At 37.4% G+C, this 23,368-nt stretch overlaps 1 protein-coding gene across 6 annotated transcripts; it reads left to right on the forward strand.

Annotated features, from left to right (window-relative positions):
* Window positions 1–47: 47 nt before the first annotated feature.
* LOC124382280 (protein shisa-8-like) lies at window positions 48–15,184 on the forward strand. Of its 6 annotated transcripts, XM_046844494.1 has the most exons (6): window positions 53–352; window positions 1,065–1,252; window positions 2,754–2,943; window positions 3,178–3,262; window positions 8,748–8,860; window positions 13,443–15,184. In XM_046844494.1, exons 2-6 carry the CDS (start codon window positions 1,220–1,222, stop codon window positions 13,916–13,918), a joined length of 897 nt encoding a protein of 298 aa, XP_046700450.1. In that variant the 5' UTR covers window positions 53–352; window positions 1,065–1,219; the 3' UTR covers window positions 13,919–15,184. The 6 variants fall into 6 exon arrangements, with proteins under 6 accessions (XP_046700445.1, XP_046700446.1, XP_046700447.1 ...); XM_046844489.1 differs by having other exon boundaries at window positions 48–352; window positions 2,754–3,262; XM_046844490.1 differs by having other exon boundaries at window positions 48–258; window positions 2,754–3,262.
* Window positions 15,185–23,368: the final 8,184 nt, after the last annotated feature.

Genomic DNA, 23,368 nt, shown 5'->3' on the forward strand with positions numbered 1-23,368 from the left:
GGGAGAGAAAAGAGGAGAGAAAAGGGAGAGAAGGAGGTGATTAGGAAGACAAAAATACTGATGAGAGTAAGGGGAGGTGTCTGGGACAAAAGGAGGAGAGGCAGAGAGAGTGAGGTGTGCTCATTTGCTCATGATAAAAAGAGAGGGAGGGAGAAGAGGAGTGCATGTACCAGTGCCGTCATTCGTCTCTGAGCACTGAACAAGAACACAGCGGAATCGACTCATGAGGGAGAAGGAGAAATAAAGCACGAGCGCAAGGTCAACAGAGAAAACACATACCTATAACGATATATCTATAACCCAGTATACATATATCAATATACAGTATGCTTGTTTTCCACAAGCACAAGCGGTAAGAGTGCGTGTGTGTGTGTGTGTGTGTGTGTGAGAGAGAGAGAGAGAGAGAGAGAGAGAGAGAGAGAGAGAGAGAGAGAGAGAGAGAAAATCTGTAGCTACCTATCAACAATGAGCCACAACACACACGCAGACACACACACACGCACACACACACACACACACACCCCGCATAAAAATAGACACTCGCTATATGAGCACTGATTGTGTATCCTTATGTGTCTTATATATATATATATATATATATATATATATATATATATATATATATATATATATATATATATGATATAAGAGCATTTGGTGTGTGTGTCAGGGTGTGTGTGTGTGTGTGTGTGTGTGTGTGTGTGTGTATTATTCTGCATGTACAATGTATGTGTGCATGTGTGTGTAGAAGTGAAACATAGATTAATTAGCTAAAATATAATTTACAGAACACACACACACACACACACACACACACACACACACACACACACACACACACAGAAGATGTGATAAAATTGTAATCAACACATACACCAAATATTCACACACATTTTTGAGTGTGAGAAAATTCAGATTTTTCTTTTAAATAATTACACTCACACACACACACACACACACACACACACACACACACACACACACACACACACACATGATTATTTGTAATGTGTATTTGTTTCATTGTTATTTATATAAAAATTCCTTCTGTCTTTGTGTTACAGCTAAAGCATGTGATGTAAATGCCATCTGGACATTTCTTCTTTGCTACCACACATCTCTCAGATGTCTCAAGTTCTTAAACAGACTTTGGCATCAGCACAATAATTTCTGCTTATTTAGAAAGTCAGTGAGGCAATGGTTAGATTCTGGTAATATCATGGCCTGTTTTTTGGTCTCTGCACATCTGCAGGTAAAAAAAACCATAAACAATCTTATGTCATCATCATCATCATATATAGTTATGCAATTTATCTATGTCTGTATTCTGTAGTGTTTATTGGTAGGTCGAAAAGTGGCAGTACAGACTAATTCTTTATCTGTATGTACTAGGGCACTGTGGTTGATGCTTGTTGGTTCTCTACCGTGACATTGTTGTCCTTCCACCAGGCATAACATTATGACCACCTGCCTAATATTGTGTTGGTCCCCTTTTGCTGCTAAATCAGTCGTGACCCGTCGATCATTAACAGCATGAACTTCTTCAGGAGTTTGAGCTACAGGAGCTCGTCTGTTGGATTGGACCACACAGACCAGCCGTCACTCCCCACATGCATCAATTAGGCTCAGTTGCCAGTGACCCAGACGTCTAGACATCACAATTTGTCGAACTCGTTCAAATCCTTACACTCCACCATTATTCCTGCTTCTAACATGAACTTTGAGGACAAACTGTTCACCTGCTGCCTAATAAATAAATCTACCCACTAACAGGTGCCATGATGAAGATCAGGGTTAGGGTTCTTCACTTCACTTCTTCACCACACAGTGTTATAATGTTATGCCTGATTGATATATATATATATATATATATATATATATATATATATATATATATATATATATATATATATATATATACATTTTTTATTTTTTATTTATTTTATAAGTATATTCAAACTGAGGGCAGGTGTACAACCACCAGATACTAATAGCATCTTGGATTTATTTTACAGTGGGAGGTTTGCTGTGTCATTTCTCTGCCATGTTGGTAGCTTTGCATTTAAGCCACTGGACTCTTGTCTAGATGGACATTAGATCATATCCTAGCACTGCTAATCTGCCACTGGCAATGCTGTAAATGTGAGTCTCTAAGGAATCAGCTTATTGTTTTTAATTGAATAGTTTCTGTCCATCTTTTGAAATCAATGAGCCTATAAACTGGAGAGTAGAAACTACCTAGATGTGCTAATGAAAACTTTTGTGACATTGGAGTCTACTATCCTTTGATTACCAAAGCCTTCTTTATCCATTATTCTTCATTTAAGTCCACTTTTTCACCAATCATGTTTTCTCCTACTTATAACAATTGCTAAATTCAAATGTTAATCATTAAAATATACAGAGACTGAAAAAGGTTTTCAGCCTAGACATAAAGTAACACTTATCCATAAAAGGGAACAAAGAGTCATTATTTCCAGTAACTAATAAATCTCTCACTCTCTCTGTCTCTGTTTCTCTCCAGTGTTGACCCTTGGATTTAAGTTTTCACTTACCTGCAGTAGCTTCTGTGTACTGGCTCTATCACTTTTTGTGGGTGTCTAATTTCGTGGTCTTCCTGTTCTTTAGCATTACTGCTTGATCATGTAATGAATAAGAAGACATTCTTACTGATTTGATTGAGACATTTGAAATAACTATTTTCCGCTACTAAGTCTGCCCACTTATGATTCAGTTCATTTTTTTCTGAAAAGATGAAGATGACATTCTACATTATTTTAAATCTCATCCTGCTCCAAACCCTCACGTCATCTTCTGATTCAGCCAATCAGACTGAATTGACTATCACAAAAGAAGAGGAAGTGGTGGAGTCATCGGGCAGCCGTTGTTGGGGTTACTATGATGTGATGGGCCAATGGGACCCACCCTTTAACTGCAACGTTGGTATGTACATTTTTTGCTGTGGCTCATGTTATTATCGCTTCTGCTGCCAGTTCAAAGGTCACAGTCTTGAACAGACTAGCTGCTCCAATTATGACACACCTGCCTGGGCCAATACAGGGAAACCTGCCAGTGGCAATGATGCCAGCAATGCTAATGCCAAAACAAATGCTAACACTAACAATGTACCCAAGCCAGACCAGATGCACATGATTGTATATGTGATCTGCGGCGTAGTGGCCATCATGATGCTCGGAGGAATCGGTGCCAAACTGGTTCTGGAGAGGAGCCGCAGAGGAACTGGGGATACCAGCAACACAAGGTACGTTTGTTTGTGTGGGCCAGTTGAGTTTGTTGTGCATACATTGAGTGTGAATTTTCTTATTGGTTCCTCAACATTCTTCTTGTGACATACTGAGTGTCTTGCAGATATAATGTATGTATATCTGCCTTTCTGCTCAGAGATCTTCTGTGTGTACAAATTGGATTTGTTGAAAGACAGGAAGAATTTTGTACTTAGAAATTAAGAATACACTTGCTAACATAACTGGATTTTGTAAATACTACCAATGGACACACACTGCTACTACTACTACTACTACTGCAAAGTGGCTATACACATGTAGTTTCATAAAGTTTAGAAATTGACAAGTTATAGCTATTTTGTCTTTCTACCACAATATAATAGAATTATTAAAATGTCCAAACTAAGTAAAAGTGTAAAATTTGGATATTTTTATATGCACTCTGAAAAAGTAAGATAAACTTACAAAAACATTTGCAAGACATGAAGAACCAATAAACATGAGGAAGGTTCACCAGAACAATTTCACGGCTATTAATCTTTTCATGAACCATATATCCTTTATCATTTTCTTTTCTGAGAAATTTGCCTTAATTTTAAATCCCCATGAAAACCGTAATGCATGGACACAATGTACAGAAACACAGGAACCCCTGGGTGATGTGATGAGGTGAATATTCATGCTTCTGCTAGAGATGTGGTGTGTGTGTGTGTGTGTGTGTGTGTGTGTGTGTGTGTGTGTGTGTGTGCGTGAGTGTGTGATGAGGTTAACATTGATGCTTCTGTTAGAGATGATGTATATGTGTGTGTGTGTGTGTGTGTGTGTGTGTGTGTGTGTGTGTGTGTGTGTGTGTGTGTGTGTGAGATCAGGTGAATATCAGTGCTTCTGTTAGAAATTATGTATTTGGAGGTGCAGTTGTAGCTCCAGTGAGAGCTTCAATGGGCAGTAATCATTAAGGCATGTTGCGGTATATTGGTAGTGCTCCTCAATGAGAAGTTTATGTGAATGCTTGGCTTTTTTAATGCCCCTTTTCAGGTTTGCCCAGGCTCTGTTGTACACTTCTGTATCATTGGATTTGAAAGTAGCATCTCTTGATGAATGACCACTAGTTCAAAAGCTGCCAATGTGAGTTTAATGACTAAGACCACTGGTGATTATCTTCACCCTTACCTGAAGGAAAGTTGCACCAAAGCAATGGATTCTATCAGCATTGTAAGTCCTGTGTAATGGAGAGTCACAACTTGTAACTGCACTGGGTGACCACCCAGTGGGGTGACCATGAAGCCTTTCCATGTAGCATTGCAGGATCAGGTCTCCTCCAACCTTTCAGAAACTTACTCTAAATGCTGGGGTAGGCACAACTCTAATTCTCAGAAGGGACGAGATCCATTGGGTACCCTCAAATGGTTAAGCCTGTATGCCAAAATGGTGTGCCAGAGACATGCCTACTGTGCATGCTCCAGCTTGCTCAAGACCAAAAACTAGGTCACTAATCATTCAGTTAAAAATGTAATCTTCATATAGTAGTCATAAGCCATGGTACTGCAAATGGTTGAAACAAAGAAGACCCCATTTTGGATATAGAATGGTATGAAGATTTTGTAATAATGGGAGTATAATGAGATGAAAGCTGGGTTAAAATTTGCTACCATTAGCCATTGCATCTTCCTTTATTGCTGTACTGTCAAAGCAGATTCTCCCCTCTCCACACTAACTTGCTACAACAACTGCACCACTAAAAACCTATCAAAGAAGCTCCACAAATAACACTTTTATAGGCCTGAAATACAACAAAAATACTTTACATATTTACATAGACATTAAAATGACCATTTGGAAACCTGCTGTACTTTAACATCATAGGAAATAATTATTTGTTTCTGGGAAAATCCCCACTACAACATTCCCAAATTTCTCCAAGGAGTGAAATATTTCATCCTGTAGAGTATGTGACTCTGAAGATTATATTAAATAAGCTACTCACATTTATCTAGCCCACACGTTATTCAGTGCACTTTTAAAAAATCAACCAAAACAAAATGTTAAACAGAAACTGGTCAATTCAAGACTTGTATTTTTTGTGTAGTCAAGTGTAGTCAAAGGGTGGAGGTCAAGTTTTGATAATCCCATTCTATTTGCATTGAAAGATACTAACCTGTGATCTGTAAAATGGCAAAATGTAGTCCCTACAGGGGACCTCATCGAGTCCATGGCAATTTAGTAGAGTCCCATGTGATCAATTAACATTATTCCACCCTTTTCAAATACCCTTGTTTTAGAGCTACGATTGACATTTTTTATTAGAAGGTCCATATATGTATTTTCATTATTGACATTTAAAAGGCCCACACACCAGACTTAAATCATGCTAATTTTCTTTGGACCTGCAGTGAAGCTGGGTGAAAACTAGACGTGACATGATGAGCCAGTGTTCAAATATACCATTTTTTCCTGTATGCAGCAACATTGCAAACCAGTTTTTGATACAGCAAAATGTCTTTGCTTTGAGTTTACAATTTCAGATCTCCATTCATATGCAAATGAATGGAAGAATATGGAGTGAAAAGTCTACAGTAGTGTGTAGTCTTCAAGTCCTTTAACTCTGCCCCCATACGGTATAGTCTTTTAACCCCGCCCCCATACGGTATAATCCTTTGACTCTGCCCCCACTAGTTAGTGTGACGCACACCACTGTAAAGGAAAGTCATGTCGCTTAAATGCTCTGAAATCGTACAAGGTTCTTAAGGAAAGTAAGGGATAATTAAGCACCTAGCTGGAACGGGAACAAGCTCTTACTGTAGCTAACCCCCAGCCAGACAATGGTGAAGCGTACTGATGTTTCAAAAAGCCTTTATTTTGTGTTCAGTCGTCAGCCTTTCCTTGGGAAACACAAAATCTACCTTTCCTTGATGAGAAACCTTTTCTTAGTGAAACACCGTAAGAGCTACAGAACAGATAGATAACATAATACAATCAGCTCTTACAAACATAAACATGAATAGCCATTTATAAGAAACCCTTTTGTGATGTCACACGATGATGTCACAGATGTGGCAGTGATAACAACACATTAAAACACTTCTTCACAGTTAAATAGATTAACCCACATATTAATGCATATACACATTAAACAATCAAAGACAGTACCTTGTTCCCGTTCCAGCGAGGTGCTTAATTATCCCTTACTTTCCTTAAGAACCTTGTACGATTTCAGAGCATTTAAGCGACTTGACTTTCCTTTACCATGGTGTGCGTCACACTAACTAGTGGGGACAGAGTCAAAGGATTATACCGTATGGGGGCGGGGTTAAAAGACTATACCATATGGGGGCGGAGTTAAAGGACTATACTGTATGGGGCGGAAGAGTTAGTTACACCCCTTGAAGGAAATCTTGTGGCGATCTTTAATACTACTAATAAAAGGTCTCAAGGCACTAATCACAATTCTGCACAACATTAAAGTAACTCATTGAACTAATGTACAAATCATGTTTTTAAGCATTTGATCAGACAATCTGAACAGCGCATTTGTCCACAGAAGTTAAATGTTGATTTTTTTTTTTACTAATAATGAACGAATGAATGAATGAATTAACAGTTTGTAAAATATCTGTTACATCAACACAGTGCCCTGCAGTTGGAATCCTGAAAGAGAGGATCCTCCTTACTCTCCAAGTTGTTATATTGCCTGGATGCCTGGCTATTGTTTATTCCACCAGAACACAAAGCAATATCTTTTTGAATACGTATCTAATGGCCTGTCAAGGTCCATAAAAATGATTTGAAAGGGAACCTCAATAGCAGGTGATAGTTGCAATGGCATTTTGGGGGTTGGTCAGCATTTTCGCCAGGCAGCACTTGCAATATACCGCAAACTCTCTGCAAATATTGTTGTGAATGCTTGACCAATAGAAATGAGTCATTCAATTGTTAAGTGCTTTATCCTGGCCTCAATGCACATCCATGGCATTAGGACGATCCTCATAAAACAGAAGTTTTTAAACTGAGTTCTTATATTGAATGACTCCTGAGCCTATATAACCTATACTTAATTAAAAAGTAAGAGTGGGGGAGTGCAACATTAGCTTCACTCAAAGCCATGCCTCAAGGTCTTGTCCTGCTACTACTATCTCTGCATCTCCTGAAAATGCCTTGCACATTAAACACCATACCCTGCAGAAACCATCCAAACATTTTCTGCTACTAATGGATGGGTAACGTAAGACCTAATCACCCTCCAATTCCTGCCACTGCAATATAATTATAAATGGCATCAGTAGATATTTGTATACATCTCTCATTGCAAATCTCTTCTTCAACAACCATGCATTTGCTAGAACCTCACACTTAATAAGGCTTTGATAGAGTGTGATCTGGTTACGGCTTGCTATATCTTCACTTGTATACTCCAGTTTTACCCGTGTAAAGAAGCATGGGGCTACAGAAGACATCAGAGGACAAGAGAGATGCAAGTCAAGGAGGTTGTGGTATTTGTTAAGTACAGTTCAGCTGGTAATTCCCTCCAAGTTCATCACCAAGATAGAGGAACAAGGATTAGCCCAAATCTATGATGTTGACTCTCACCTTCCTGACAGGCATGCTGCAAGCAGTAGAAGTGTGTGTCTGTGTCTGTGTGTGGGGGTGGAGATGAGAAACATGGATTATTAGGTAGGAATATTGTAAAATATATGTCCCAACACGATGCATAAAAAATAGTTTATGCTTTTGTTATTTCTAGATTTGATTATTGTAATGCCTTTCTGTCTGAATGTTCTAGTAAATGCTTAAGCAAGCTCTGAGGTGTAAGGTATCTGTTGGTAGTGATATACTGTTATAGTGATAAGGTAACAGCAGGGGGACCAGGGTTTCTTTAACAAACCTCTAAAGAACTTCCATTGTTTATATATATATTTCTTTTTTGTGTTTTATTTTTTTCATTTTAAACTGTAGATCTGGGGGGTTTGTTGGTATACAGCATTTTGGTGAATTTTGATCATTCAAATAAAAGTAAAATTTTACTTTAATGGTTCTTTAAAGCTTCTTTAATGATTGTTCATGAAAGCTTTTTTACAACCCAATTCCAAAAACACTGGGACACTGCATAAAATGAAAATAAAAAAAGAATGCAGTGATTTGCAAATCTCATATGCCTATATTTTATTCAAAATAGAACATAGAACACAGATGAAATGTTTAAACTGAGGAAAATTTATGGCAACATTTTACAGCTGTTTTGGAATTAGGGTTATGTTTTATGCTTCTCTTGCTCATTTTGGATTGTCCTTTACACTGTGCATGACAAGAAAATAAAATTGTCCTTAAATATGCCGACTATAATGTCCATTTACCTCTACTACACCTTCTATTTTCAATAACTTTATTGTTGTAGTATAACATTAAAAATGAAATGAAAATGTATCCTGTCAAATTTAGTTGTAAAATAAATAAAATAATCAGTGATGTGTATATTACCAATTATTGTCATAAATCTTATCTTTCCAGAACCTTGACAGATAGGCTGAAGCTGCCAGGTGAGGCAGAATGCATGGTCAGAGGGGCAGGGCATCACCCAGTCAGAACTAATGGAATGCCTGGGCACCAGAGGACTAATAATGGTGAGACAAATTACACACTTAAAATACCTGCAGACAAACATGAACATAAAAAAGCCACATGCAGCAAGTCTTATTACCACAAATTTAGAATTAAATCCTAGAAATGTTTCTAAAGTGAACCCTAATTTTGGGGTTCCTTTAAATGGACCATACGGATTTTCAGCTTATTGTCCTTATAAATTTTTCATTTTTATTTATTGAACAGATTTCATTGTTCAATGTTTTAACCAGTGGCGGGCCGAGCATTTGGTACATGGGACTTCAGTGGGGACTTATTCAACTTAATCCTCCTTAATACCACCACTATCACATTGCAATTATAGAAACCATCAATACAATACAAAAACACAATATATCATCATGTGGCATTACAGAGAGACATTTCACATATGGAGGTGAAAACCATTTTACTAAAGCAACAAACCCAGTTAAGACTCCAAACCTCTACACTACAACCACAACTGTGCACCTACAACATCTGGAGCAGTTCACAATCAATATTTGTCTAATAACATGACAAAAACATAAAAAATGTAAATAAAATAAAAAACTAGTCTGTAAGTGGTGAACAAACTCTTTCCTGGGCTGAGACACGCTAGCTAGCTTCAGTGTTGGCCAACCTCCTCACCATGTCTAGCTTTTCTGGAAAATGTATTTTTAAGTTTGTCCGAGACCATTCCATAGGCATTTAAAAAGTCTAACTCAGATGTATTAATGTGCAGAGCTACACGTGTGTTTTACCAGTCGAACTGTAACAGTTTCCCTCTGATCAACCAATCAGAGGACGAAAAAATGCTGCCGCTATTCTTAGCCAGCTAGCTGCCCTGTGAAGCGAATTCTTCTTCTTCTTCTTCTTCTCTTATTATTATCATTATTATAATATGTGCCTGCCTACAAATGTACTGAAGCTTTAAAAATTATATTCAATAGCAAAAATAATATATTTTGCCTCATAAGTTTTAAGCAATTTTATCATTTGTCCTTTAGTCAATGTTATGTTTATAATGTAAAGTCATTAATCAATATATATTTAGAAATTGAGATTCAGCTTCGAACACAGATATAAAACACACTTCCTAGCATGGCTCTGGCCCCCTCTAATTAATGTAATCATGGAGACCCACATCTGAATCAATTATTTGTTCATTGATTTTTTTAATCAGTGTCTCATTCACTAAGAGGCATATTCCTTCAGTAGATCATAACCAATGACAAGCTCCTTCGCAGCCACCAAAGCAGTTTTGTATGAGCAGATTAAAGTAAACAAAGACATTTGACAAATGGCAAATGTGAATGTCACTTAAAAAATTTGTTTAAAAACACATTATTAAAACATTACTAAGTTACATTCTAACGGGAAGTAACTGTATTCTTTGTGACATGTCTCGGTCTTTGTAGTGTTGTGATGCTTCACATTCATGTAGCAGCAGTGGTGTTGAGAGAACATGCTCAAGAAACAGTTTAGCGATTAGAAATCAATTAATATAAAAAATAAAATTATTTATTTATTTAAATGTGAATTGCCTGAATGTGTGTAAAATATATATTTATATATTTTAACTTGCGAAATTAATGATGAATGATGACAAAATTAAACAACATAGTGGTCTTTTCTTGTAACCCTATGTGTAAATTATTTGACTCCACAGTTCTGTGCATAACGCCTCAGTTTATTGTATTTGGGACTGAACACAGAGTCAGAATTTGGAACATATGCTTTTATTAAGTTTAATGTAGGAAAATGACTAACATGTGATACTTAAGGTTATTACCTCTGTCACCTTTTGACCTTTAGCCAGAAATTAATTTAAAATTCATTCATTCAGGATATGAAAATCCCTGCAGTCACCATGCTGATTTAGAGGAAGTGGTTTACTCAAAAATAATTAACAAAAAACAAAGCCAAATCCTAGTGAGAACTCACAGTATGGCAGTATCTCAACAACATGCACATGCAAAAGTACTCCAAGAAAGGAACAGAACCGGTGACAGGGTCGTAGGGGACAAAGATCATTGATGCACGCAGGGAGCGAAGGCTGGTCCATGTGGTCCGATCCAACGGCTCAACCTGCTGAAGAAATTCATGCTGTTCATCTATCTATCTATCTATCTATCTATCTATCTATCTATCTATCTATCTATCTATCTATCTATCTATCATCTATCTCTCTCTCTCTCTCTCTCTCTCTCGCTCTCTCTGTATATATATATATATATATATATATATATATATATATATATATATATATATATAGGAAAATAAGTATTTGAACACCCTGCTATTTTGCAAGTTCTCCCACTTAGAAATCATGGAGGGGTCTGAAATTGTCATCGTAGGTGCATGTCCACTATGAGAGACATAATCTAAAAAAAAAAAATCCAGAAATCACGTTGTATGATTTTTTACCTATTTATTTGTATGATACAGCTGCAAATAAGTATTTGAACACCTGTCTATCAGCTGGAATTCTGACCCTCAAAGACCTGTTAGTCTGCCTTTAAAATTTCCACCTCCACTACATTTATTATCCTAAATTAGATGCACGTTAGCTGCATGAAGACACCTGTCCACCCCATACAATCAGTAAGAATCCAACTACTAACATGGCCAAGACCAAAGAGCTGTCCAAAGAAACTAGAGACAAAATTGTACACCTCCACAAGGCTGGAAAGGGCTACGGGGAAATTGCCAAGCAGCTTGGTGAAAAAAGGTCCTCTGTTGGAGCAATCATTAGAAAATGGAAGAAGCTAAACATGACTGTCAATCTCCCTCGGACTGGGGCTCCATGCAAGATCTCACCTCGTGGGGTCTCAATGATCCTAAGGAAGGTAAGAAATCAGCCCAGAACTACACGGGAGGAGCTGGTCAATGACCTGAAAAGAGCTGGGACCACCGTTTCCAAGGTTACTGTTGGTAATACACTAAGACGTCATGGTTTGAAATCATGCATGGCAGGGAAGGTTCCCCTGCTTAAACCAGCACATGTCCAGGCACGTCTTAAGTTTGCCAATGACCATTTGGACGATCCAGAGGAGTCATGGGAGAAAGTCATGTGGTTAGATGAGACCAAAATAGAACTTTTGGGTCATAATTCCACTAAACGTGTTTGGAGGAAGAAGAATGATGAGTACCATCCCAAGAACACCATCCCTACTGTGAAGCATGGGCGTGGTAGCATCATGCTTTGGGGGTGTTTTTCTGCACATGGGCAGGGCGACTGCACTGTATTAAGGAGAGGATGACCGGGGCCATGTATTGCGAGATTTTGGGGGACAACCTCCTTCCCTCAGTTAGAGCATTGAAGATGGGTCGAGGCTGGGTCTTCCAACATGACAATGACCCGAAGCACACAGCCAGGATAACAAAGGAGTGGCTCTGTAAGCAGCATATAAAGGTTCTGGCGTGGCCTAGCCAGTCTCCAGACCTAAACCCAATGGAGAATCTTTGGAGGGAGCTCAAACTCCGTGTTTCTCAGCGACAGGCCAGAAACCTGACTGATCTAGAGAAGATCTGTGTGGAGGAGTGGGCCAAAATCCCTCCTGCAGTGTGTGCAAACCTGGTGAAAAACTAAAGGAAACGTTTCACCTCTGTAATTGCAAACAAATGCTACTGTACCAAATATTAACATTGACTTTCTCAGGTGTTCAAATACTTATTTGCAGCTGTATCATACAAATAAATAGTTTAAAAATCATACATTGTGATTTCTGGATTTTTTTTTTTAGATTATGTCTCTCGTAGATGACAATTTCAGACCCCTCCATAATTTCTAAGTGGGAGAACTTGCAAAATAGCAGTGTGTTCAAATACTTATTTTCCTCACTGTATATGTATATATATATATATATATATATATATATATATATATATATATATATATATATATATATATATATATATATGTGTGTGTGTGTGTGTGTGTGTGTGTGTGTGTGTGTGTGTGTGTGTGTGTGTGCCTAAGGCATGCCAATTAATGTGTAATTTATGTATCTGTAGCAAGCAAGAGAAAAGGTCTATATCTCTCTCTTTCACACACACGTCTAGCTTTTGTGACTTCTCCATACACATTGAATTCTGATGTAGTCAAAGACATTTTGCTGAGTAACAGACATTTATTAAAATTGAGATTACACAGTGATGAATAAGCCATTTACTTTCAGATGTTTTGATTAGTCAGACTCTTACACATATATTTATGGCCTCTTAAAATGCCAAACCACATAGCAGCTAATATTAAAGGCAAATCAATGGAAAGTGAGTAAAAGACTTTATACAGATGTTTGCATGAGTGAATAAGCAGTAATTGATTGCTTCTTTTGTCATTGTTTATTTCAATTTTGAAATGGTTCTACTTCTTTATTTATATAGATGTGATGTTTTTTGTTCTATGTTCTTGTGTGGGAGATTAATTTCACGCATGCAGGGTGTGAATGCTTTATCTTGTAGCCATCAAAATGATTACTGCTTTCAAAATTGTCCATCAATCTTTTTTTTAGATTTTCATCGTTTTTTGTTCAAACTGAATTTGTCTAATCTAAAAAATCTGTCCAATCTCATGCCTTTAAAAACATTTCCTTACAGACAGTACAACAGCCAGAGACTACTATAGGAGTTTCCCACTGATGGACCGCACAAACCGCCAATCATCACCTACGACTTTCTACCCCATTGCTTTTCAGTCCAATGAAAAGCCTTTCCTCCTTCCACCAGAGATCCACATTCCTGTCACTAACAACATGACACCCTCCCAGAAGTCTAAGATTTCCAACACCCATCCCCTGACCTCCATCTCAGCCTTTCCTGCATGGGAACCCAGTAAGAGTACTGCTAGTACTACTACCCAGAGTACTGCTCAGTATGTCTCTCTCACTGTTCAACCACAGCGATCAATGTCCCAGCCCAACAGTCATGGCCACACCTACTTAAACAAGCTCCAGTTTAGAACAGAGACCCTGCCAGAAGCATTCTATCCACCACTGGGGTACGGACGTTCCCCTCAGGTTCTTCCCAAACACAAAGGACTTTACACAAACAGCAAGACAGAAGTGACCGTGTGAAAAACAGAGCAAGGGACAGAGGAAAAAGATTAGAGGAATGTGAAAGAGTAAGAGAAATGACAAACTGAGCTTTGTATAATAGCTTGGAAAAGAGTTTCATAAGATGCAATACAATAACTATTTTCCCTCAATGCAAAATAAGCAGAGGAATTATTTTGGTATTTTTTGCTATTTCTTGTTTGTTATGAAGAGCATTAAAAGAAGAAGTATAGTCTTTATTTGTCACATATACATTACAGCCCAGTGAAATTCTTTTCTTCGCATATCCCAACTTGTTAGGAAGCTGGGGTCAGCCATGATACCGTACCCCTGGAGCACAAAGGCTTAAGGGACCCAAGGGCCCAAGAGTGGCAGCTTGGCGATACTGGGCTTCACTCCCCCCATTAGAATACAAATAGGATGAATCATGCTCAGAGAAAGTTTATTCTTGGTCACATCTGGGCATTCTTTCTTAATTTATTTTTACATTTCCACCATGTCAATCACTTGACCAATCCAGTAAATGAAACAATTCTAAACATAGTGGAAAGGCAGTGCAATGTCAGACATTTCCACAGAAATATGCATGGAACTGTGCTGCCAACTCAAATTAACTTCCAACTAACACTCATATGAGCAGATCTGGAGTGATAATAAACAGTAAACACTTACACGTCATTTTAGCGCAGACATAGATGGAGTTCAACTGCGGATAAACTACACATCATCAGTGGTGAATTGGATTTGGAGTGTGAACAGCAACTAAAATTAGAAAACAGTCTCTTCTGGAGTTCAGGACTGAGTGGGATAAAGTATTGACTGGATAATATTTGTCCACAGAAAGTATTTGAATTCAGACTGCTGCTGCAAAAAAATTAAATCTTAAACAGGTATTTTATAAAAAATAAACCAGAACATTTACCGCACTCAGTACTAACAAAGAAAATAATCTAGAAGTGTAATTAACCCTAACCCTAGTTACATAATTTTTTTTAGTACATTTGGATTCTGACCATTTTCTCAATTGGTCTCAGGTGTAACATGGTGTGAACCTTACTCAAGCTGTTCCTTTTATCAAAATGTTTAGGACAAAACATGATCACCTGTGAAAGTCACAGGTAATAAAAGGTCATGATCTCATATGTTTGAGAATCATTAGTAACAGCTGTCACCCGAGAACAGCATCAGAAGAGGTCAGGATAGAAAACATTGTCTCAAATTCTTTGTTACTGATATAGATTCAGTACCGCTAGATCTTGGGTTAGGGTTAGCAACGATCCTCCATTTGCAAAAATGAAGAATAGACTCATTCCACTGCCACTCTGACCAGTCTAAAATGCTTACTGAAGATGAATGAATAATGTATATTTTGTTTGACTTCAGCATGATATACATTTGTTGCCTGAAAAATAGTTGTCTAAGGTAAAATAATGTTGAAAGACTCAGAATCAGGAAATGGTGAAAAAACCTTTCTAAGGTATTTCCTCTTCTTAATGAAATTGCTACATCAGTATTGCAGGCAGGGTGAGAGAAAATTTGGAAAAATACACCAGTGAAAGAACATACTTTAGATATTTTCTTGGGATAATGTATAATAATTTGCTCTGCATCTCACTCTGCCACTCGCTCTGCCTCTTACTCTCCTGTTCTATTTTAAGAAACAGTTCATTTCCACTGCAGAATCAGCTGCCAGGATGGATTTGCTGAAATGCCATCATGAGTTTTCCCTCGACGAGAAGCCGATTGTTCAGCTTTCTGACTGACGTGGGATAACGCAATAACTCATGGGTCTGTTCCAAGTTTGGCCATGTGACTTAATTACCTCTACCCAGTTTGATCTGGTCTCTCCATTGAGACATACCCCTGTGGCGGTTTTTGCCTTGCGTGAGTCTATAGGATCTAAGCAAGGATATACATTGATGTAGATGTCATTTTTTTTATCTCTTAAATTAGCCAATCGGGACACGTTTCTCACATGCTTCAGAAGTTTGGAAGTAAAAACTCTTTGTGAAGATAAACTTTCGACTAAAATTTGTGTTTTAAATGTTTTTCTACAAAATATTGTGTCCATTGTTTACCAGATTCAACATGGAAGCCAGGTACTATATTATGAAGTTGTCAGGCATGAAATCTGTAAAAATCTGCGAGGCATGAAAAAATAACATTATCTAAGGATACAAGCTTTTTGACTCTGATGTGTCCTGAACACATCATGTAAATATGAAATATATAAAAAGAATTTGCCTCCATTTCAGTGACTGTTGGTTTTAGATTTTCTTAAAAATGGCTTTAGCAATACAGGTCCTGAATGAAATGTGCTTCCAGAATTTGTTTTGTATTTTTGACATGATGGCTTTTTCACATTTTGAAGATGTCTTGTCATATTTGAATCTTGTGCTGCATGTAGAAAATTATATTTTACATTTAACAACTTTTAATAATTTTCTGTAGGGGTTCTTTTGCAGTGTAAATTTGACTGCAGTTGTAATATGTAACATTTTACCCTTTATCTGTAGATAATTTTATATAATAAGGGCTTATTAATGTGGAATAATCTGATTTGTGACCAGCATGAAATAAATCTGCAAAAAGCCATGATAATGTATACAGAACAGACAGCATGCTAAAGAACTAAAAGTATTATTTTTATCTATAAACAAATCATGAAGAATACAATGCATAATGCATAACCTCTGTTTTACAGAAACAGCATAAAATCTGCTAATAATTATGTTTGAGTTTGAATTTCTGTATGAATATCTATATGCATGTGCAATTATTTAGATTTCCTAAGGTGCAGATAAAAAAAAAAAATATATATATATATATATATATATATATATATATATATATATATATATATATATATATATATATATATATATATATGGAAAGAGTGATAATATGCACCTTGGGAAATCTTTTGAGTGACCTTATGAGCAGTCTGGGAAGGTGTCAATACTTTGATTAAATCAGCAGTTTATCATTACTGACTGCTGATCCAAGCACTGGCAGCTTATTCCCTATCAATCAGTATTAATGTTATAGACATAGGCTCACACTGTTGAAGCTGAAACAATACCACTGCCACCACAACAACCTCAGTTCCAAAAATGTTGGGACACTGTGTAAGATTAAAATAAAAACAGATTAGATCTTCAGAACAGTAAAATAAAAACAGTAAACTATAATAAAAATAAAACAGAACAGGATTTTCTCCCTGGAAAAGTTTTCTGGATGGAAGCATTTGTTGCGCTAAAACCTGTATATAGTATTCAGCATTGAACGTACCTTTCTAAATGTGCAAGCTGCCCATTCCACAGGCACTAATGCTCTCCCATACCATCAGAGATGTGGCTTTTTGAACTGAGCTCTGATAAAAAGTCAGATGGTCCCTCTCCTCTTTAGCCTGAAAACTAAAATGTTCTGGTTTGCCTCGGTAGGTTTTAAATGAGCTTTGGCCCAGAGAGGATGGTAGCGTTTCTGGATCTTGTTCCACGCATGCCTTCTTATATGCATGATAGAGATTTAACCTGCATTTGTGGATTATATGCAAACTGTGTTCAGAGACAATGATTTCTGGAGGTGTTAATGAGCCTGTGCAGTGATTTCTATTACAGAATCATAACTGTTTTAAATGAAGTGGCCTCTGAGGGCCCAAAGATCACAGCCATCCAATATTAATTTTTACCCTTGTTCCTTGTGCACATAGATTTCTTCAGAGTCTTTGAAACTTGATGATATGTTCTGCAAATGATGAGATATTACTCTGTCTTGCAATTTGATGTTGAGGAACATTATTCTGAAATTGTTCCACAGTCTGTAGCCGCAGTCTTTCATAGATTGGTGAAGCTCCGCTCATCTTTACTTCTGAGAGATTATGCCTCTGTAAGATACACTATTTATATCCAATTATATTACTGACCTGCTGTCAATTAACCTTATTATTTGCTAAATGTTTCTCCAACTGTTTTTAATTTAATTTAATTTAATTTAATTTAATTTAAATAAAACATACTTTTCCCAGACCTATGTTGTCTGTCCAAACATTTTTGAGTCCTGTTGCAGCCATCAAATTCAAATTGACTTTATTTTTTCCTTAGAATGGTAAATTTCCTCAGTTTTTACACTTCATGTGTTTTATCTGTGACAATATGGGTACATGAGATCTGCAGATCATTGCATTCTATTTTTATTTACATTTTACACAGTGTCCTAACTTTTTTTGGAACTGGGGTTGTAATAATGAAAGTAATATTAATAATAAGGATAAAAAAATCAGCACATAATCTCCATATTGGAATCCAAAGCGGTATCTCACCTTCTTTATTGTTCCCTCTCAGTCTCCTCCTCAGTCTGTGTCTGTCTGTCTCTCAGTTTCTGTTCATTATGAATAAAAGGACAATTTGAATTTAGCATTAACTAATGTAGAATAATTTCTATAATCTTTATATATCCAGCAATGTTTCTGTGCACACATTTTAATATCAAAATAAAATGTAGGCAAAGAAAAACAAAATGTCTGACTTTTTTGGTTTCCTGTGTGTTTCAATAAATTTCACTGTAAGATGCAGAAATAAACTTCATGACAAGTAATGTAAGTGCTATTGGTCAATATTCATTTCAGAAAACAATGAATCCTATAGGCCTTGGATTATTGTTAAGTTTTTCATAAGACAGGGTCGATACCATAATTATAAGATGCTGTATAATTATTTGTAAACACTGGCACTAACTGGATAGGACAATATTTTATAACATTTCCACATATCTTATCTGGGCCTGGACATTTTTTGAGATTACATTTTCAAAAACTCTGACTTTCAAATCTGCGTCTTTCAAACCAACTACCTGCATGTCTTCCCTCACCCTGCAACCACCCCTCTCCACTGCCCTCCCTCTCATTCACACACACACGTACTCTGTCTTATTCGTAATGACTTTCATTTCCCTTCTCTCCAGCATGTACCTTCACCTCTCCAGGCTCTTCTCCACCTGTTTCCTACTCTCACCACAAATCACAAAATCATCCAAAAACATCATAGTCCATGGAGACTCCTGTCTGACCTCGTCTGTCAACCTGTCCATCACCACTGCAAACAGGAAAGAGCTCAGATGCGATCCTTGATGCAGTCCAACCTCCACCTTGAACAGTCTGTCATTCCTACTGCACACTTCACTGCTGTCATACTGTCCTCATACATGTCCTGCACCACCCTCACATACTTCTCTGACACACCAGACTTCCTCATACAATACCACAACTTCTCTCTCGGCACCATGTCGTACGCTTTCTCTAAATCCACAAACACACACTGCAACTTCTTCTGACCTTCTCTATACTTCTCCATCAACACTATTAAAGTAAATAATGCGTCTGTGGTGCTCTTCCTCGGCATGAAACCATACTGCTGCTCACAGATGGTCACCTCTCCTCTCAGCCTGGCTTCCACTACTCTTTCCCATAACTTCATGGTGTGACGGATCAACTTAATTCCCCTGTAGTTACTGCAGGTCTGCACATCTCCCTTATTCTTAAAGATCGGTACCAGCAAACTCCTTCTCCATTCCTCAGGCATCCTCTCACCTTATAAAATCCTGTTAAACAATCTTGTTAAAAATTCCACTGCATCTCTCCTAAACATCTCCATGCTTCATCCTCTTAATCGCTGCTCTCACTTCCTCCTTACTAATCTTATCCACTTCCTACATTACCATCTCCACATAATCCAACCTTCTCGCTCTCTTATTTTCTTTATTCATCAGCTGCTAAAAATATTTCCGCCACTTTCTCAACACACTCTTCTCACTAGTTAACACATTTCCATCTCCATCCTTTATTGCTCTAACTTGCAGCACATCCTTCCCAGCTCGGTTCCTCTGCCTGGCCAATCGCTACAAATCCTTTGCTCCTTTCTTAGTGTCCAACTTCTCATATAGATCCTCATATGCCTTTTCATTGGCTTTTGCCACATCCCTCTTTACCTGCTGCTGCATCTCCTTCCACCACCATGTCTCTTTGTCTTTCTTTCTTTTTCCAGACGTCACACCAAATACCTTTCTAGCTTTCTCCCTTATCACTTCTTTAATAGTTGCCCAAACATGCAGCACCTCTTCACCACCACCGAGGTCCTGGCTGACTTTTTCCCTGAACCTTACACTACAGTCTTCCTCCTTTAGTTTCCACCATCTTATTCTTTTTTCAGTCCTGACATCCGATTCTGTCTAGCTACACTGTCCCCTTCTAACACCTTACAGTCTCCAATCTCCTCCAGTTTGCATCCCCTGCAAAGAAAATAGTCCACCTGTGTGCACCTTCCTCCACTATTATCGTCACCCTATGAGCCTCCTCCTCGTGGTATTTACCACTGCCATTTCCATCCTTTTTAGTAAAATGTACCACCATCTGCAATTCCACATTCCTTTCCTAAGGCCATACCTACCATCACCTTCTCATCACCTCTGTTCCTTCAACAACATGCCCATTAAAGTCTGCCTTAATCACTAATCGTTCTTTTATAGGTTCACCTTCTACCACTTCATCTAACTCACTCCAGAATTTTTTTTTCTCCTCCATCTTACAACCCACTTGTGAAGCTTAAGCAATGATGGCATTTATCATCACCCTATCAGAAGCTCGCTTCACCTCCACTACAATCTTACTGTTCTCTTCCTTCAGGATCACCCCATACCCCATTTCTCTTCCATCCATAATATAATAGAACAGTTTAAACCCCCCTCCAATGTTTCTGGCCTCTAATGACAACTAGCTATATGCAGATTCTAGCAGTTTGCATCCATGACCATCTCCGAGTCTTGGGGTAAAGTTTGGACCTCAATTCCACTCAGAAGTAAAAATACTCTGTTTTACAGAGTATTTCAGAGTACTCACCTTGTGCACTTCACCTAGTGCTCTTCATCTAGTACACTTCATCTAGTGCACTTCACCTTGTGCACTTCCTCTTGTGCACTTCACTGTACCCAAACTTGAACTTTTGTTCTTGCCTCCGAGTATTTTCAAGGGCCTCAGTGGCATCCAATGGCCGGATTTGGCTCCCAGGGGTCATAGTCAGTGCCGTTTATATTCCACCTCAAGCGGACACGGACACTGCGATATGGGACTTAAATGAGACACTAATGCTACACCAACACAGCATTGGGACACTGTGCTCATTGTGGTCGGAGACTTTTAACAGTATCAAACTCAAGCAACCACTACTGAACTTCCAGCAGCACATCACCTACCCCATCAGGGGCGAAAGGACACTGGACCAATGCACTATTTAAGAACAGCTACAAGGCACAATCACGCCCACCGTTTGGGAAATCGGACCATGCCGCCATCTTCCTCATGCCTGTATAAAAACAAAGTCTAAAACAGGAGGCTCAGTTTCAGAGGGAGGTCACGCGCTGGACTGACCAATCGATAGCTGCTCTGCATGACGCTTTAGATGACTGAATAAGCACCTGGGCAGCCTGTGTGGACAGAAATGGTTAAATCTTTCGGATGTTATATAGAAGAAATCGATAGGGTATAGAAGAAATCGACAGGATCTAGTACTTGGCATCTCTTTCCATCTCATTTCCTTCACTGCACAATTATTTCTGCACATCTTTGCACTATTATATGACACCTTAACTCTGGACTATCACTCAACTTTGCAAACTGAACTTGCACATGTAACCCAGAGTGATTATAAATAAATAAATAGTAAATCAGTAAGGGATAGTAAATAAGCAGGAAGGAGAAAATTGATGATTGAATTCGGGGGAAAAAAAAACATTATAATTGAATAATTATGTATTTTAAACTCATGTTCTGAATGTAAGAAATGCATTTGTTTGTTATTGAATGTTGTGTCTCCTTTAAGAGAGTGTGACATATTGACCAATCAGGTGAGAGAACTTATTACCGAGTAATGACAGACACAGCGCGAGAAAGAAGAGAAGAGAGGAATACTAAGGATTGTTGTAGATTTCGGAAAAAAAATAACCAAAAGAAAACCACGCGTTTGAGAATTAAAAATCTATAAGGAAATTCTAGTGAAATATTGGTTTAGTTTGAAGTGAATGTTTTTTTTATTTTTAATTTAATTGGTTATGCTGTGGAGGTTTTGAGAGTTTTGATGTTGGGTTTGGGAACGACACGGAATAAATTGTTACCACATGGAACACGATGGCGAGCCACCCAACAGACCTGGATTAAAACAATTTTTGCGAATTTCAGTGGATATATTGCTTTGTTTTCCTAGTTTGGAAAAAAAGAATAAAAAAGTAAAAAAAGATTGTGCAGGACGACAGATTGACCCGACATCGAACTCTTCGGTTGTTTTTCCGTAATGGTTTGTGGACTATTCTCTCTGGTCAGCAGAACTGAAGGCCTGAACTGTTCCTCTAACATCACTCCGGTAAGGACGAACTGTTGGCTTTGAATCGAGAGACTGGTATTCGAAAGGAAAGGAATCTATCGAATTTATGAATCACAACTGTTTCATTTATTGATTGTTGAATTATGTTGCATTATTGTTCATTCCACTTGATTGCTCAGTACAGTTTAAGGTTAATGGTCATTGTGATTATTGACGGTTTTTCATGTGTCTTCCATTTTAATATATACTTTGGTAAAATGAGTCTTATACCCTACTGGTTACGAATTGTTTTGCCCATTTTGAATGTTTTATCCAAGTTTAGAGTTACTGGGATTATAAAAGGTGTGATTTAAACTAGGAAGTATTTCACATTCTAAACTTAGTTCAAGTTAAAACAATTGAAATTAAAAAGGTTCAAAGTCCAGCTCAAGCTAAATAATAAAAAAAAACAAACGGAAAATTATTCTAAATTAGATTCACTTAAAATAGATTAAAAAAGAAAGAATAAATCTTAACATAAATATAAAAAAGATATAAATATAGAAACTAGTTTGGTTGATCCTATTAGCATTCTTTAGAGAATAAGTGATTTGAGTTCATAGAATTCTTTATTTTTGTGCTTTTGCTAAAAGAAAAACATTAATTTATTTTTAAATATTTTTTTTCTTCTTTACAATATAAATTCTTTGTTATAATTCAATCACATGTTTGTTTTCTGTCTGTTTATTTAGTCTCTCACTGCTGCTCTCTCTGAATCTAGGATACTGGTCCAATTCACCTGGGCATTCAAATAAGCCATGAGGTGCTGCCGAAGTTAAAGGGGCTCTACACACAGATCAGTTTCACTTGATACCACACTACACTGCACATGGACACTTTAAAAACAATAACATAAAAAATAAATACTTTAATTACTATAATTTGTACAGTCAATATCTGCCATACTCATCCATCCTTTCTAGATTTATGTATATACATATTTTTCTATGCATATTTTCTATACTTAATTATTTTTTACTCATATGCTTTATACTTTTTTTATTTATCTACTTTTTTTGATTCATGTATTAATTTTTTTTTCATGTTTAAATGTTGAACAGTC

This window comes from Silurus meridionalis, chromosome 29 (assembly GCF_014805685.1).
Source record: "Silurus meridionalis isolate SWU-2019-XX chromosome 29, ASM1480568v1, whole genome shotgun sequence".
NCBI lineage: Eukaryota > Metazoa > Chordata > Actinopteri > Siluriformes > Siluridae > Silurus > Silurus meridionalis.